Source organism: Bidens hawaiensis, unplaced genomic scaffold (assembly GCF_021521415.1).
Source record: "Bidens hawaiensis isolate Kalapana, Puna unplaced genomic scaffold, B.hawaiensis_p1.1 tig00043344_1, whole genome shotgun sequence".
NCBI lineage: Eukaryota > Viridiplantae > Streptophyta > Magnoliopsida > Asterales > Asteraceae > Bidens > Bidens hawaiensis.
Genome location: NW_027497678.1, coordinates 144206 through 162022, shown reverse-complemented (window position 1 = coordinate 162022; position 17817 = coordinate 144206). Strand labels below are relative to the sequence as shown.

Here is a 17817-nt window from a genome sequence, read left to right as displayed (position 1 = left end):
AATCACGTCACACGATAACCTGCATATGCGTTGAAAATAATATAGTTTGTCAACACAAGGTTGAGTGAGCAACACACTAGTTTAAATGTACATATAGTATATAACAAAATATGTAGTTGCAACAAGTCATATGAGAATAACAAATTAACCAAATGAGCAAGTATAACTGAAATGTCGAGAAGCACAATGGCTAACGACTGGCGTACACTACAAAAAAATTGCCATTTAGTGACACACATTTTTAATGGCGTTTAGGTTTTGTGCCACTATTTTAGGTTTTAGTGACACTTTGTGTATGCCACATTTGCTTGCCACCCACTTTTAGTGGCATCTAGCATTTTGTCATTAATATTTGTGTTTTAATGACACTTCGCGTATGCCACATTTTCTTGGCACCCATTTATAATGGCATTTAGGAATTGTGCTACTAAAATTTAAGATTTAATGATACTTTATGTATGCCATATTTGCTTGATACATACTTTTAGTGGCATTTAGCATTTGTGTCACGTAAATTTATATTTTTAATGTCAATTTGTGTGTGTCATATTTGCTTGTCACATATTTTTTTATGACATTTAGCTATAATGCCATTTAGACCCATTCCGACCTTGACCCGTTCTGACCCGGACCTGTTGACCTTAAACCGTTCCAACCCAAACCAAAACAACCCCTTTTTTAGTTGACTCATTCCGACCGTAACCTGTTCCGACCAGTGACTCGTTTCACCCAACCCAACTTATTTGTCAACAATATATATTCGATGTCATTTATCATAACTTCCGTTCTAACTATTTAAATAAAAGGTATTATTTGCCACCATTAACAGTTAAACATGGACGTTACACCTATTAAATCACCAATTAGTAAGTAAAGAAATTGAACACAACTTTAAAAGCCGACTCAAACATTTAAGATGCCTTTCATGAAAAAAAAAAGATTTAATTTTGCATTTTTACAATCCTAACTGGACGAAATATAATGAAATTAATAATATAAAATATGCCCATGAAAGTAACATTCTTTTCTTTTTCTAACTCTTAGTTAGAAGCTTTTGTATAAAGTTGAATGCAATAAAACTAACTATTTAAAACCTATATGCAGACATTAATTAATCATGGAGAGCTTTAAAATATGCAAAAGGAATAGATAACAATTTTCAAAATTTTGAACATATTCCATAACAAAATAGCCTGGTTTGTAAGGATTCCACTCATACAACCAAAAATTTAGGCAAAAGTCAAACTGATAAAACGAAATCACAATATAGTCATATCAATTATCCAAATAGAACTAGTACATATTAATCGATTTGAAAAACAAAAAAAAATATTAGAATTGGTTCACTTACTCTATTTTGGCACAAATTATCACAAGTTTAAATCATAAACAGAAGAAATCGGTTGAGGGGGGGAAGGTAAATTTGCGTGAGTTGTTAAGCTTTTATAATTGGGATTTGAGGGAAGATAGTATAGTTTCGTTTTTGCTTTGGACTTTGGAGGGAGGCTAGAGATTTGAGGGTTTTGATTTGGAGGGAAGTGTGTTATGGATGGCGGGAATCAAAATTAAAAGGTATTCTCTAATTCTAATAATTATTTTATCAACTTACTAGATTTTATCCCATCGTATGGTTGTATTATATTATTTTTTATAATATTTATTTATTTTTTAAATTTTAATTTTGCTTATTGTACAAAATTTAATAATATACTTAGTATTTGATAATAAAAGGGTTTCACAAGCAAATGATATAATATTACCCTGTATAAAAGCTATTGGGGTTTTGTAAGACCCATGACCCGCTATCTTTTTTACTATAAAATTGTAAATATATATATATATATATTAAATAAATCATATATTGATTTTTATTATATCCCTATTTTATAAGATTTTCACATTAAATATTTGGTGATATTAATTTTTAATTAATTGAAATGTTATAACCCGTTTAAGAAATATTTGGGTTTGGTAAGACCCATACCCGAATTCGGGTCAAATGCATGAGAAGCATCAATTTACAAATAATGCAATCTGGTGGCTTGAGAGAATGTATGGAGCAACTAGAGAGCTTTTAAATGTTTACATATATTATAAATTTAATTTATTAGAACTAAAAATAACTTTTAGTTTGATGCCCTTTAGAGCTTGTCAGGAGTCTACTTGAGTTTTCGACTTACCGCGCGTTAAGTCAGAGAGTTATACTCTTATGGCGGCACAACGACTGTTAAGTGGCACTCGACGGTATGGTTTTCTGTGGAAGCGTCGAAACTAAAATCTGAAGCCTCGAGAGCACAATCTTGGAAGTTACATGATCGCATTTTGAGTGTTTGTGGTGTTGATGGGTTAGATTCCGATTTTGGGTGTGCGTTGGATTGTTTGCATAACTCTATTCCTGATCTTGATCTTGACGGGTTCGCAAATAAGGACACCCCCTAAAGCCCAAAATGCTTTGACGAGTGCCTTTTATAGTAAAACCGTCCAAAGTTTGGGAGAAAAGTTTGGCATGTCCCCTCGTCATAGAGCGGTATTGTCTTCAAGCTCAAGACTTTTTGACTGTCATCTCCATTGAAGGGTTAGGCTAGCATATGTCAGCAGTGGAGTACCGAGTCATTATTAAATATTGCTTAATGATCCCATGTTCACACATGACTAATAATTGTATTTACTTTTGTGATCAACTTATATATTATTTTAATTTTCCTTATATTAGGTCAAGCGTTAGGGACGAGAATTATGGGCGATGAGCGGCGATTTCACCGCCCCTCAAGCGATAATAGTGGCGACAAAGGGAGGGCGATGAGATTTTGTCGCCTGCCATTGTTTGAAGAATATTATTATTATTATTATTATTATTATTATTATTATTATTATTATTATTATTATTATAATTTTATATATGTGGCATAGTTGGACATTAACTTGTAGAACGATACACATATTGACTGGTTAATATATTTGTACAAGATTTTTCAAGTATTACATATATGTATTACTGATGTACTACACGTATATGCAGTGCATACATGTAATTATGATGTACTGCATATATGCATTACATATACATAGTCAAATTGTCGTTGAATTCAAACATTATGAGTATCAATTAGGTGTTGGTCGTTCGATCATCTAATTCGTCCAATCAATCACGAAATCAAGCCGAAAATTGAAGAATTCTAAAAGGCACATGCTCGTAGTAGTTAGATTCACATGTTATAAGTGTCAAATAGGTTCATTACATGCATATAGTGTGGATGCTCTGTTTTTTTTTCTAAAAGTTATGAACGAGCATATATGAATTATCAAATATTGATATAAGTTTCGGTGTCTTACATGTTTAATCGAATACTATATATATTTAGTTATATTGTATATATGTTGCGTTGAATGTTGTAATAGGGTGTCGACGAATATTAATTTGTACACTGATTAAGCTATGAATGATATACGTATTGATATCAGTTAATTTGTGTATTTTACTTGATTTGCTAAGTATTACACATAGTCAGTGCTTAACCGATGCATCACCTATCTATTAATCAACATATGCAGCCATTTAAATTACAAATATGCAGCAGTTGTATATTATACACATATATGTAGTATGATGTATTACATATATATACAATGCTTGTTTATTAAATGAATATGTGGTCTATTATATTACATATATGCAGCACATGTATGATCTATTACATAGTTATCTATTACGTATATGCAACACTAATCTATTAGTTAAATATAAAGTCTGTTATAAATGTACTCGTTAATTTCAGTTATCTTGCATTATGATTGTTCAATTTTGGTGCTTAACCGAGCACTATAGGCTTAATTAATCTTTTGATTTTGTATGCCCTCCAACTGTTTGATAAAATGTCTAAATGAACTCGTGTTGTTGGTTCTTGAATCATAATACCCTGTCATGTTAATTTTGCTTCATAATGTTAAAACACATCGTCTTTCTCAGACTAAATACTGTGATAGTGAAGGCGCATGTGTTTTTTTGTGTATTTGCATGGGTTGATACCTGAATTAAGCTCGAGACCGAACTGCCTAGCACTGAAGACCGACAAATAACATGTACACTATAAGGCGGGCCCGGGAGCAGGTAAAATTGTTAATTCTTTGGTTAATTTCGGATCGACCCTATTGTACTAATGTTAACTTATATATTTTAATTTATAAACAGGTGATGGAGAACACAAAGCAAAGGAGACATCAATAAAAAGAAACCGCTGTTAGAAAATAATTGAAGTTTAAAAAACCAAAGGCGTGAAAAAATATATGCTTGATTTGAAATATGAACTATTCCACCTCTATGTCAGCTGCATGACGGAGTTAATGTGATATCAAATAAACCATTAGATGTTGTTAAATGATTAGGATTTAGAATCGGACGTGTTATGACAATATGAATATTATGGTACTTTCATATAGCGGTGTTAATTATTGTGATGATAATATTAATGCAACATTTGTTTTGGCATGCTATATACATGTAATATAATACGTTTGAATGCATGGTTTAAATAAGTTATTATTACGTTACATGTATGTCGTATTGTGATCGCATACATGCAGTACTTTCGTTACATATATTATTTTAAACAATTAAATATGATTATATAATTCTATTACATATATGTAGTACTAATGAATTAATTATATATAGTCATGGTGTATTACATATATGTAGCACTAATTACGCATATGTATTACTATTGTATACATGTATAACTGCTGTATCACATATTAAAATTATTAGTTTGCTTTAACTTATAACTAGGTGTTGATATATAATGTCAAAATTCACATGGACTATTTAAAGCATACACTACGTATGTGTAATACAAACATATAAGGTTGAATGTAGGTTGTGATTTGATTAATAATCATGATTCAGGCATGATTACACCATTAAATACTGAAAATCTCGCATTTTTATTCATGTATTGTCGGCACATCAAAGTTGACATACACATACTTCCCGACAAGGCAGCCGTAGTTATATTGCATATGCGTAATGTATGTTGGACTCGATTGGGCATTCTGTTCAATCAAAATATGATATTTTTCTGGAGTAATAATTGTTCTAACCAAAATACAAGTTAATTTCATATATACTAAGTATGTGTAAAATTATATTGCATATATGTAGTTTACAAAATAAGATTTTACATTGTTGATCGACACCATCAATTTGCAACAAAGATACCATTAGAATTGTCAATTATTTTAGTAATATAAACCGATGAAATCAATTGGGTTAAAAAGTTAATATAACAAAATGCAACATTTATGAAATAAACATAAAAGTAATATTACATTTTTGTAATAATCACACGACAATAGATGTACAAAAGTCTCAGTATTACACGTGTATAGTACACACGATTTGCTTGTTGGATTGTTCTTCAACATTAGCTAATTTCAATAGATATAAGATGATACCTTGTTGTTCAGCCTCAAAAAAATGCAAGAGATTACAGGTTGAATTTATAGAAACTTGAAGCAACATCAACATAGGAGTTCAATGGGGCATTCCGATCAAACTAAACATTGTCTTCACTTCGAGTAATAAACTATTAACTAGTGTTTTTACCCACGCATCGCTGCACATGTTCTCGTTTTCTATGCTGATTATTGCGTAGCCAAGACTTGTAAAATGCTGCAACTCGAACACCTGGTACGCGAAAATGTAAAAAAAATAATACTAAAAGCAAGGGTCTACAACAACAAAGAACAACTCATTATATACGATGTTATACATGCTTTTGCAACATGCATCTGCGAATAATAAAAAAAGGGTATGACTAGTTAAAAACTCCAAAACACACGCTTAAATAACAAAAAAAAACGACTTGGCGAACATCTTGTATGCAATCTATAAATTAACTCACTATCTATGATGCTATATGTATAAAACACGGGTTGTAATACATTAAAAAGTTTTGCATTTGGAACATGCATATGCAAAATAAGTTAAAAAGGGTACGTGCAGTCAAAAATACCTCCAAAGCGCACGCTTCAATAACAAAAAAATTACCATGCATTTAGTCGCACACTTGGTGCGAAGTTCGTAAACCACCGTCATTGATTACAAACAACGATACATAAACGAAAAAACACATTTTCTAAGCCAATGAAATACATGCATCTGTAACATGCTTTGGCAAAAATCATTAAAAAAATGGCAACGACAATTAAAACAACTCCAAAACTCACACTTCAATAACAAAAAACCAAAAGGACATTTATTCGAACACCTGGTATGCAATATGTAAACCACCATCAACAACAACAAACAACTACACACAAAAGGAAAAACACAACTTCTAAAACCATTTAATTACATGCCTCTGCAACTACAACAAATAAAGAACTCACGGAAGACAGAAAGAAAAACAATCAAACTACTTTACCTGAAACAAAGTTGTGACTGACAGTCATAATATCTACGAACGAAGACAAATTATAAGCACAAAGTGACGTCTCATCACAAACTTGTTCAATAATATATTCCAAGGGTTTGCATCTGTATGCAGGTAATATATATTACTTGAATACATTATATTACATATATGTACTACTTAACGTTATATTACATATATGTAGCATATTACAAAATGTTACCTTGTTGATCAAATTCATCAGTTGCAATAGAATATACATATAATGAATCAATATCAACAGATGAAACTGGGTGAACACTCACATCAAACAAAATTAGATTCCGTCATCGAGTAGCAATTGATTTTAACCTAGATTCGCGTATTTCTGGAATTACAATGTCAATTTTGCTTGTAGAACACTCAGGAGAAGCAACACCTAATCGATTTAGTAGTGAAACAATCAGATTACAAAACCTGCAATTGACATGTTAAACTATTGAAATAATCGTTGATTGGGGATTAGGATAACCGAGTTGTCGTGATTTGTGATTTGCAGGTGCTAATTTATGTTGAACTAGGGTTTCTATTGTGATTGTTGTACAGGGGAATTTGGGTCAAACAGAGAAGACGCAGGGCAGGTTCTATATTGGAGCAATTTACAAAATTAACCCTTTACTTAAGAGTTCTCTAGTTCTCTCCCTAACAAGGAGTTCTCTCTTGATCCTTCCCATATATATATATATATATAATTGGGGGATGGATCTTGCGAGAAGTGATATTACAACGAAAAGTGCGAGAAGTGAAGGTATAACTCCATTAATCCATATTTTCACTCCCTTTCATATAATGTTACATACATATATGTGGCTTGGTTGTATTTATGTCTTTGTTACACATTCAAACCTACCTACACTACAAGAAAATGAAGCTAATGCAACCCCGATAAAAAGTTGCATTAGGCCTTAAAAAGGTTGCATTAAGCCTAAAGCAACCTTTTATCAAAGGCTGCATTAGGTGAAGTTGCATTAGACCTAATGCAACCTTTTCAAAGCTTAATGCAACTTTTTTTCAAAAGGGTTGCATGTACTATTTAAATGCAACCTTTTTATGATGCAACATTTTCAAATGTTAGTGCAACTTTTTTTACTTTTAACTGTAACTTTTATAATAGTCATATGCAACCTTTTTTCACATCAAATGCAACATTTTTCTAATATTTGAGTTACACAAATGCAACTTTTTTCAATCAAATACAACTCTGTTGTATCATTGTTTCAAGTACCAAAATTTCTATTAAATAGTATCTCAATTGCACCAACACAGTATTAACATTAATATAATAGATATATCGTAATTCAACATAAGTCCAACCTCAAAATAACAATGCAATAAAATAAAGTTGTCAATTACAATGATAAAAGGCAACGAAAACCGCCTACTTATCTCTAAGATCCTAAAGTACTCCAACATGTAGCTTTTTCATTATACTTCGCATTAGAGCTACAAAGTTTGTTCGTTCGTTGCCGTAATCTTTTTGGAAAGCTTCTAGCTCAGCCTTTTCCCTTTTATGTTCCTCTTCAATTTCTTTTCACATTTCAAGCAAGTGTGTTTTCCAACTTTGAGGCTCTCTCTCTAAATGATGCCATAAGCCCCCTACAAAATCATGTGCAAGTACTGTCTACTCTTTTTATCAATGCATTTGTAACACCTCTTTAATAAAGTCAATGATAGACTGATATCATTGTTCTCTTTGTTCATTACAGCTGGAAAAGGCTCCACCATAGCATTGCCATCGTTTATAGACTTGTGAGTCTTCATTTGTTCCTGCAATATTGTCCAAAAAGTGAAGAAAATATTGTCAAAAATCAAAAACAACTTTATATGCCTGAAATCATGCCAAGGGTGAACATTAAAAAATGCAAAGGTTGTTTTCGTATCTGTAAATAAATACACCTATCGACAAAGAATTTGTAGCCGGCAGCATGCATACATGCAGTATGACATTTCAGTGTGCGAACCTGCAGTATGACATTTTAGCGTGCATACCTGCAACATAAAGAATTATGCCACTAAACTGATGAAATCATGAGGCTGCGGAGAGAAACTTGATCCTCATCTGTAACATTGTTGTAAATTTGTTGTCAATGATTCTACCGCTCAAGTTTATAAAATCATATGTTTTTTATTTGTTAAATGGCATAATGAAACTATATAACCCCATATGTGTATTTTGTTTATAGTCTGGTTGGGGACCAAACCCGTGACACTATGAAGCAATGACACTGTAATCTAGGAATTAATGTGTCAAAAAAGACCCAATAAACCCAAAACTTGAAAAAATAACCGAACAACACTCTCTTGATAAAACCTAGTTTAGTGTCAACAAAAGGAACATGTTGTAACATCATAATTCAAACTTACAACTTTCCTTGCCATGTCATCATATATTCACGTCCTTGTATGTGTCTTTTTATCTGTACGTTAAAACATTTGGTTTAAAGCGGGTAATTCCTTGTATGGGTCATTATATTAATTGATTCAAAAGTCAAAGGGAGGACACATGTAAACAACTATGTATCAAGCCAAAAGCTGAACTTGGTTAAAAATGCCAACAGAGGGAAACTTATTGTTTTTTGGAATAAAATTACACATGCAGAGGCACACAATGAATCTTTTTAAATCAAATAGTGTGCACTTACTCGTTTCTTTCATGAGTCTACAAAGCTCCCACTTGATAACGTTTTTCCGTTCACTCTCCCGCGGATTCAACTCAGTTGTACCCTACCACAAAAATTGATATTTCATTTCATTATAGTAGTAAATGTCAAAAATAAATATACTTTTGGTGGTGAATGGTGATTCATTTTAATTTAATCCCCAGAAACTAATTATTGCCTAATAAGATTTCTAATGCATGGAATCACATGCCACTATTGCCCGTTAGTGACTATGGTATGAAATTTTTTGCTCAGGTTGAATCTAAATTAGTTCAATAAAAAATGGTAATTTATTAAAGTTTGAATTCTAATAATCTTCTATTAAACTTTGACTATCTAAGCGATTTTGAGTTTCTGTTTAAGCAGGTCAGGTTAACCAAGTATTTTTTTTTAAATTTAAAATATATCCAGTGTAACATCTTTAATAACATTATTGTTCCTGATCACTTTATACTCTTTATATCCAGTGTTATAAACAAGATAAGGCAAGGCAAGCCTCTCATGTCAAAAAGAGATTATATATATCAACAAGAACATAATGAAATCAATACTTTCAAAAACCAATTTAAGCATCTTCTAATCAATCAGTACAAGCAAATACCAAGTCAGCAGCCCTTATATCATGTTCTGCAGCCATATTCTAATTGATCAATACTCCAGTTTTGGTTCACAGGTATCTCTCTTTTTCCAGCATCATCTTTTTTGTTAATGTATAATCTTGTATTAAAGTAAGTAAATTTGGTGTTTTACATAGTAGTATATCCCTATAAAACTTGTTTTGAAGCCATATTTAATGATTGAATCAAAGATAAAGAAGCAAACCTGTTATATATGTAGTTAAGAAAAAAAAAAGGCACTAAATAATAGGATTTATATGTAAGCAAATACACAGAATATCTAATTCTGTTATATATGTAGTTAAGAAAAAAAAGGCACTAAATAATAGGATTTATATGTAGCAAATACACAGAATATCTAATTGTGGTGCTTATGAGATTAAAAGTTAGCTCAATTAAATTGAAAATATTAAGGTTAGAAAGTGATATTAACACCAATAACACAAGCAACACTACATTCAGAAAGTGATATTAACACCCAATTTTGCTCACCATTATCGTCATCTACACAACTGAACTCATAAAGGCATCTAGATTCTCTACATCATCATCATATCATATAAAAGAAAAGGTAAAGAACACTAAACCTCATGGCTTATATCTAAATCACATATACATATAATGTTCAAATTTCAAATAGCACCACCAATCAAAAAAAATTTGACTAATATATGGAATACATATATAGCAACAAATTGATGTAATAGCAGTTTAATATTGCCAATTCATAAGATCAATAATGACGAATGTTTTGTCTCAAAATTGCCTATAAGTTATATTAGAATATGCATTTTAGATTTGGCTATTTAAAACTTAAATTGGACGGTGCAAATAATGAAACTTTTAACAACACTCAAACTTGGACCTTTTTATTGATCGGAAGTTGCAGTTATAAACCAGATTAGCACAGTACGTGCCGTAAAACGTGAACCCTATATTCAATTGATCGACTATTTCAACACCTTAGAGAATCGATTTAGAGATGGAGTTCAAACTTACCTTGAATTGCAGGCTTACCGACACACCCGATTGATATTAGTCGCAATCAAACATAGCAAATGCAACGAAAATGTAGGGTTTCTTTTGTCGTTCAATTAATCAACTCACAATCTGCTGACACATCGGTGGACATTCTCCGAAATCAAACGCAGGTCGACGATGTAGGGGTAGGTTTTAAATTAAACTAACCTGCAAATGGAGCGAAGATGTGGGAACACTTAGAACCATCGTCGAATTCATTGGCGGACCTGGCAGGAGAACAACTGTATGATGGTGATGGGCGATGGTTTGAGGCAAATCCAGCGAGCACCCAACCATTTAGACTGTGAACTAGGGCTCTGACGACAGGACAACGTCTGTGCGTTGGTATGATAAGTTGAGAATCAAGTGAATTCCTAACACGCAGATGGTTTCGGTGACGGTGGTGGTGCTAGGTGGTGGTGTTCGGTGGTGGTCAACAGCGGTGTTCAAGTAGTGGTGGTAGTGTTCATCCTTTTTAAACAAGAGTTGCATTTAAGTTTTAACAATGCAACCTTATTTAACAAAAGTTGCAAATTTTAATGATATTTGTAACCTTTTAAGAAAAAGGTTGCAACTTGTATTAACATTTGCAACTTTTAAATAGAAAGGTTGCAATTTCAATAAAAATGTGTCGAGCCACATTCAAACCTATGCACCTACACACATACAAACATACATACACATATACAAACATACGTACCTACACACATACATATACACCTACACAACACACCTACACATAAGAAAGGGGGTGAAATTAGGGGTTAATGGAGTTACACCTTCACTTCTCGCACTTTTCGCTGTAAAAAAACTTATGAAATGATCCAATACCTATATAATTGCTAGTTATATTAAAAAAAGCCCCTACATGCATCATATTGCCCAATATGGTGCATATCAAGAGTTCATTTGAGGTTTGTATGCATCATATTGCCTCTCCATTTGGTAAACTCCAACATTGGCCAAATAATGACAATATGGTCCATATAGCCCAAGCCGCCAGACCAACTCTGACATTTGCTAGTTTTGTCGGTTTGATATGGACCAATATGCTCCATATTGACCAATATGAAACATATTGAGGGTTTCTAAATAGATAGAAGGGTGTGCTAATATCATGACCCTTTTTAATAAAAAGATAGGTTGGGTGAATGAGAATAGTCTTAAGAGTTATTTTGTACCAATCTAAATCAATGAAGTAAATTTCAAAATCTAAAATAAGTATTTATTACAAAAAAATCTACAAACTTTCTTTTATCATGTGTACACTTAATCTTATAATAGTACAGTATTCTAAAGCATAAGGACTAATCCGATATTTGTATCATCACCGCCAATTGCCTAATATTGGCACTGATATATGACATGTACAACGTTTGATTGAAAGAACTGTGCTAAGTCCTCCCTTGCTATCGACTTGGTCTTGAACCTTTCGACTATCGATTGAGCCTCTTGCTAAAGGGCTAAGGGCCATCTCTAGGTATTCCCCGCATCACACCATATGATGACATGATGTAAAAAAAGCCATACCCTACGATACCACTTTAGAATATCCAATAAGTTTTGTAGTCAAAGCACCACCCTCACTTTCGTGTGGCAGCCCTTTTTTTGGGGTGGGTGGGTGTGTGTCATAAAATTAACCAAAGAAAAGGTTAAATTTTAATATTTATTATTATAATTTAACCATGTGTATAATATAAAGCCTGAATCTATGAAAGATTCGTTACATTATTTAATAATAATAATAATAAAAGAACCTCAAAAGAAACCACTAGTTTGGTAATGCAGAGTTGTAGACCATTCAAGATTGTCAGCAAGAATGTCACATTTTATGGCCAGGGGAAAAAGATGAGATGCTTCTGCCTTTGCCTCATTTTCATTTCACATATTTATTCAAATCAAAATCAAAATCAAAATCAAAATCAAATTTGTGGACATCTTTCAACCAACATCCTTCTTAAATCCCCCAATTCTAAATCTCCATGATTCCATCCACCACTCAACCCACCAAAACCCTAATAACCCTAAACCCCCAAATTCACGATGTCTCTCATAATTAAGCTCCAAATCACCCATTTCTCTTCACATTTAAACTCAACATCCAAAACCCACAAAAACCCTTCAATTTTATCAACACCCATTTACCATTCCAACCAAATAACCCCAAAATCTCTTATTTTCCGTACAAAAAAGATGACGTCACATGTCATCAAGAGTTCTTTGATTGACCCAGATGGTGGGGTGCTTGTTGATCTGATTGTTCCTGAGAATAAAAGGGTGTTGAAGTGTGTTGAAGCTGAGGGTATGGTGAAAGTGAGGTTGACAAAGATTGATTTGGAATGGGTGCATGTGATTAGTGAAGGGTGGGCCAGTCCATTGAAGGGGTTTATGAGAGAAGATGAGTATTTGCAGAGTTTGCATTTTAATTCATTGAGGAGGAGCAATGGGAGTGTGGTGAATATGTCATTGCCTATTGTGTTGGCGATTGATGATGAGACTAAGGAGAAGATTGGCGGTGAGAGTGATGTCGCTTTGGTCGGGCCGGATGGTAGCACGGTTGCCATTTTGAGAAGGTTTGCATTTTTCTTGTTATTAGTTGTGATCGAAGTTATATGATTATGATTGTTTATATAAATGCTGTTGATGCATGTGTGTGAATTGAATTGGAGTTGTAGTAATCGGTTTTGACGGCGTTTGATTATGGTTTCAAGGATTTGTTTTTCTTACATTTGGGCATCAAAGTTTTTGTTTTTATGTTCTTGGTGTTCAATTTTTGAAGTATCAAGAGCTCAAGATATTAAATTTATGAACTTGGTATCAAGCTCAAATATGAATATTGATTTGATTGTCAGTTTATCATCTTTTTTCTTGATATTAAGCTCAAGATATGCAAGTTTGTCAATTTATCATCTTTTTCTTGATATCAAACTCAATTTATGTTCTTGATATTAAGCTCAAGATATGCAAGTTTGTCGATTTATCATGTTTTTTCTTGATATTAAGCTCAATTTATGTTCTTAATATTAAGCTCAAGATATGGAAGTTTGTCAATTTGTCGTCTTTATCTTGATATTAAGCTCGATATATGTTTGACATTAAGCTCAAGATATGCAAGTTTATAAATGTTTCATATTCTTTCTCATATCTAATAACATTTCCACTTGAGTTGTTCATAATATTGAAGTTGAAAAGCATAATTCACATCATGACTTACATTTCTGTTTGGTTTCAGTGTTGAGATATACAAGCATAACAAAGAAGAAAGGATTTCTAGAACATGGGGAACCACAGCTCCCGGACTACCTTATGTTGAAGAAGTGATAACTCCATCTGGCAATTGGCTCATTGGTGGAGATCTAGAAGTATTATCTCCAATCAAGTACAATGACGGTCTAGATAGTTACCGGCTTTCTCCAAAACAACTTCGTGAAGAATTTGATCGTCGTCAGGCAGATGCAGTTTTTGCTTTTCAATTAAGAAATCCTGTTCATAATGGTCACGCGTTGTTGATGAATGACACGCGTAAAAGACTTTTGGATATGGGTTACAGGAATCCAATTCTTTTGCTTCATCCGTTGGGCGGTTACACAAAAGCTGATGATGTGCCATTGGATGTACGCATGGAACAACATAGCAAGGTAAACACTTTCATAATAAGAAGAGTAAATTACACATTTCGTTCTTCAAGTTTATACCATTTTTCAGAAATCGTTTATAAACTATGAAATTAACAATAAACATCCTTTGTGTTTTAAAAAGTTTGCACGTTTCGTCTTTTCCACTAACAGTTGAAAAGTATTACTAAAAGTTAAGACAATGGCGCCATGATTTTAATGATTTAGGGTCAATGACTATTGTTTGAATTAATTATATGGATGGTCCCTGTGGTATGACCATATTGGAACATTAGTCCCTAAGTTTCAAAAATTACAGCTTTAAACCAACTGCTCACACGAACGTAATTCCTGGTCCATGAATGGATGGAGTGATGGACGTTAACGTTAAGTTGAACAGGTTATTTTACATCATTTTAGTGACCTATGGTTTTAAAGTTTGGGCAAAGTGCAAACAATTGGTCTAAAGTTGTAGTTGAACCTTGGGGAGTAAAGTTGTAATATGACCAAATCACAGGGACCATCTATTTAATTATTTCTAATGATTTTGAAAATTTATGGTAAATTTTTAAGTTTTGAGAAGCATTAAAGTGATTATAGATACATATGAAATTTCCTTAACTACCCTTCGCGTACGAAGATTATTAAGGTAAATCTAAAATTAACTAACTAAATTGAACTTTTATAAAGTCGTTAATATATCACAATAATAACTTTGTGAACACTTCAATCATTTTTCTTATTGCAGTATTTGTAAGCATGTTTATTATTTCTCAGGTTTTAGAAGATGGAGTACTTGACCCCGAGACTACCATTGTGTCTATATTTCCATCACCGATGCATTACGCTGGCCCCACTGAAGTACAGTGGCATGCGAAGGCAAGAATAAACGCTGGTGCTAATTTTTACATCGTGGGTCGTGATCCAGCTGGCATGGGTCATCCTACTGAGAAACGTGACTTGTATGATCCCGATCATGGTAAAAAGGTGTTAAGCATGGCCCCGGGATTGGAGAAGTTGAATATCTTGCCATTTAGGGTATGTCTCCAACTCTCCATATATTTTGATCCTTTTGAAATGTTTTCATCTAAGCTGTTGTTTTTACACATTTGACCCGCGTATTAAAGATGCAATGTAGCCTGAATCACCCATTCCTAAGTAATTGAATTGATATTGCTAACTAGAGGGTGCGATTTCAACCTGGTAGAGGTGTCGATGAAATCAAAATAACCGACCCGTAACCATAACCGAAATAACCGAACCGAGCTAACTGAACTCAACCGAAAACTGACTGTTTGGTTATATACTTGTATGTTTACTCAAAAACCGAATTTCCGGTTCGGTTTCGAAAAAATCAAACTGAACCTGTAAAAGCTGGTTTTGCATGGATTAAATTGTTTTGTTTGAATGCTTGTAATTGAATTTATGAAATTATAGTTTATATTTTTGAAGTTAATAGATTGTGTAGCCCAAAAGTTTTAGTTCAAAATACGTCTATTAGTCATTAATGGACAAAAATTTAGGCCCAAGGTTTCAGGCCTGATTTATTATTTTGGGTCATTTTTTCGGCCCAAAATTTAAAGCCTAAATAGGAAAACCTAAATACCGAAAGTGAACCCATAATGAAAACCAAAAACTAAAACAAAAGGTTTTCAAAAGCCTAATGTATAGGTGAAACTGTTGATAATTTTGGGTCCTTTCTTATTATCATGATGAAATTGTTCTAATGTAGTAATTATTGTTGCAGGTGGCAGCGTATGACACAGTGGCTAAAGAGATGGCTTTCTTCGACCCTTCACGTGCTAAAGATTTTCTTTTCATATCCGGGACCAAGGTATGTACTTAGATTTCCCAGCCACCATTACTCGGTATATTGTTTGCTTTGAGTCTTAAACTGACCCAAATTTACCCATGTACACTACTAATCCATGCTTCATACCCTGATAAAATAGCATAACAAAATAAAAAGAAAGATCAAAAATAATTTTACAAAATTTAAAAAATTGTTCTTTGTCAAATAAAACTTATTAAGTTTCAATTGTTTTTATTTATTTATTTATTTCAGATGAGGACTTTTGCAAGAACAGGGGAGAGTCCTCCGAATGGTTTTATGTGTCCGGGAGGATGGGACGTTTTGGTCAAATACTATGCCAGCTTGCAAGCTGAAGAAACTGCAACCGCGGTAGTATCAGCTTAGAAATTTTGATTTATAACAGACTCCAAGACAATTCGATTCGATTCGATTCGATTCTTGCTATCGCGTATGCTAATAATATATGCCAAGTTAGCACCTCTGACATCAACGCCCGGAGAGTGAATTTAAGTTGTGTTTTGCTTTTGTTCTTTGGTTTTTATTTTCTGAGTTGCATGATAAGTAATTTGTAGGTCCTTGATGTAGGCTGTCTTGATTCATTTTTAGAGTGACTGTTGGAATATTGGTGACTGTTTTTTGCATATCAATTTTATTTATTAAGTTTGAAGTTTTTTTCTTTAATACCCAATAAAAGTTCTTATATTAAAGACTCATTGTTACAATTGATTAGTACCAAACACTAAAGAAACAACATAAAATTTACTAACAACTTCATATGATCCAAACTGAAATGCAAAATCTGAAGAAAGAAATTCATCTAGGCTTGCAAATCAAAAATTAAAATAATAAGAAAATAAAATAAATCTTCAATGAAGTGTAAGTAATCGATTATATGTACATTCGTCACGCCAGAGCTTGAGTACATGTTAATGTTGTAAATAAAAACATATAAGGCGTTACGTGCTTTACTCCTTGGAACTCTCTTTGACGCACAAGTCAGGATTTGCTGAGGTTGAGATTCCATAAGAATATTGCCGATATAGGTATGCAATTCAAAAATTTGAAGATTTTAGTTTATAAATATGTAGAGATTTGATGAAATAATCATCCATATTTTTCATCAAGTAAGATAAGCATAGATGATTCATGATTGTGTCGTGCCAACACCTCATCTCATATTTATTTGATACATTTGGTTATATGACGCTTTGTACATATATCATGAGGTGTTTGATTATCTGACGGACATTAAGTTTGTTCACCTTTTTTTCGTTTGCTCATTCTTTATACATGTGATGTTCTCTTGATAACATATACTTGTTAGCAAATTGGTTCCTCATATATAGGAGGCCCGCGTCACAAAACAAATTTTAAACAAGAAATTGAGAACCGCATAATATAATTGTATGTAGTTCAGTGAAAGACCCGAGATGCTTGTCAAGGGATAAATATATTAACTGGTCAAAACGAGACAAATAATGAAAATTTATAAATGGCTAGCTATAGTGTGAATCATAAATAAAAATGAGAAGACATGGGTCATGAGCAAGCTGACTTAAGACAATAGTACAATACACAGCAACAAATAATTCGATTTGCTAATCTTTTAGGTTTGGGTGACGTCGTGACGACAGCTAGATGCCT

At 32.9% G+C, this 17817-nt stretch overlaps 1 protein-coding gene across 1 annotated transcript; it reads left to right on the top strand.

Moving 5' to 3' along the window:
• Nucleotides 1-12501: 12501 nt before the first annotated feature.
• On the top strand, nucleotides 12502-16833 carry LOC143594222 (ATP sulfurylase 2-like). The gene is made up of 5 exons (XM_077073585.1): nucleotides 12502-13319; nucleotides 13979-14384; nucleotides 15138-15398; nucleotides 16108-16194; nucleotides 16426-16833. Exons 1-5 carry the CDS (start codon nucleotides 12790-12792, stop codon nucleotides 16555-16557), a joined length of 1416 nt encoding a protein of 471 aa, XP_076929700.1. The 5' UTR covers nucleotides 12502-12789; the 3' UTR covers nucleotides 16558-16833.
• Nucleotides 16834-17817: the final 984 nt, after the last annotated feature.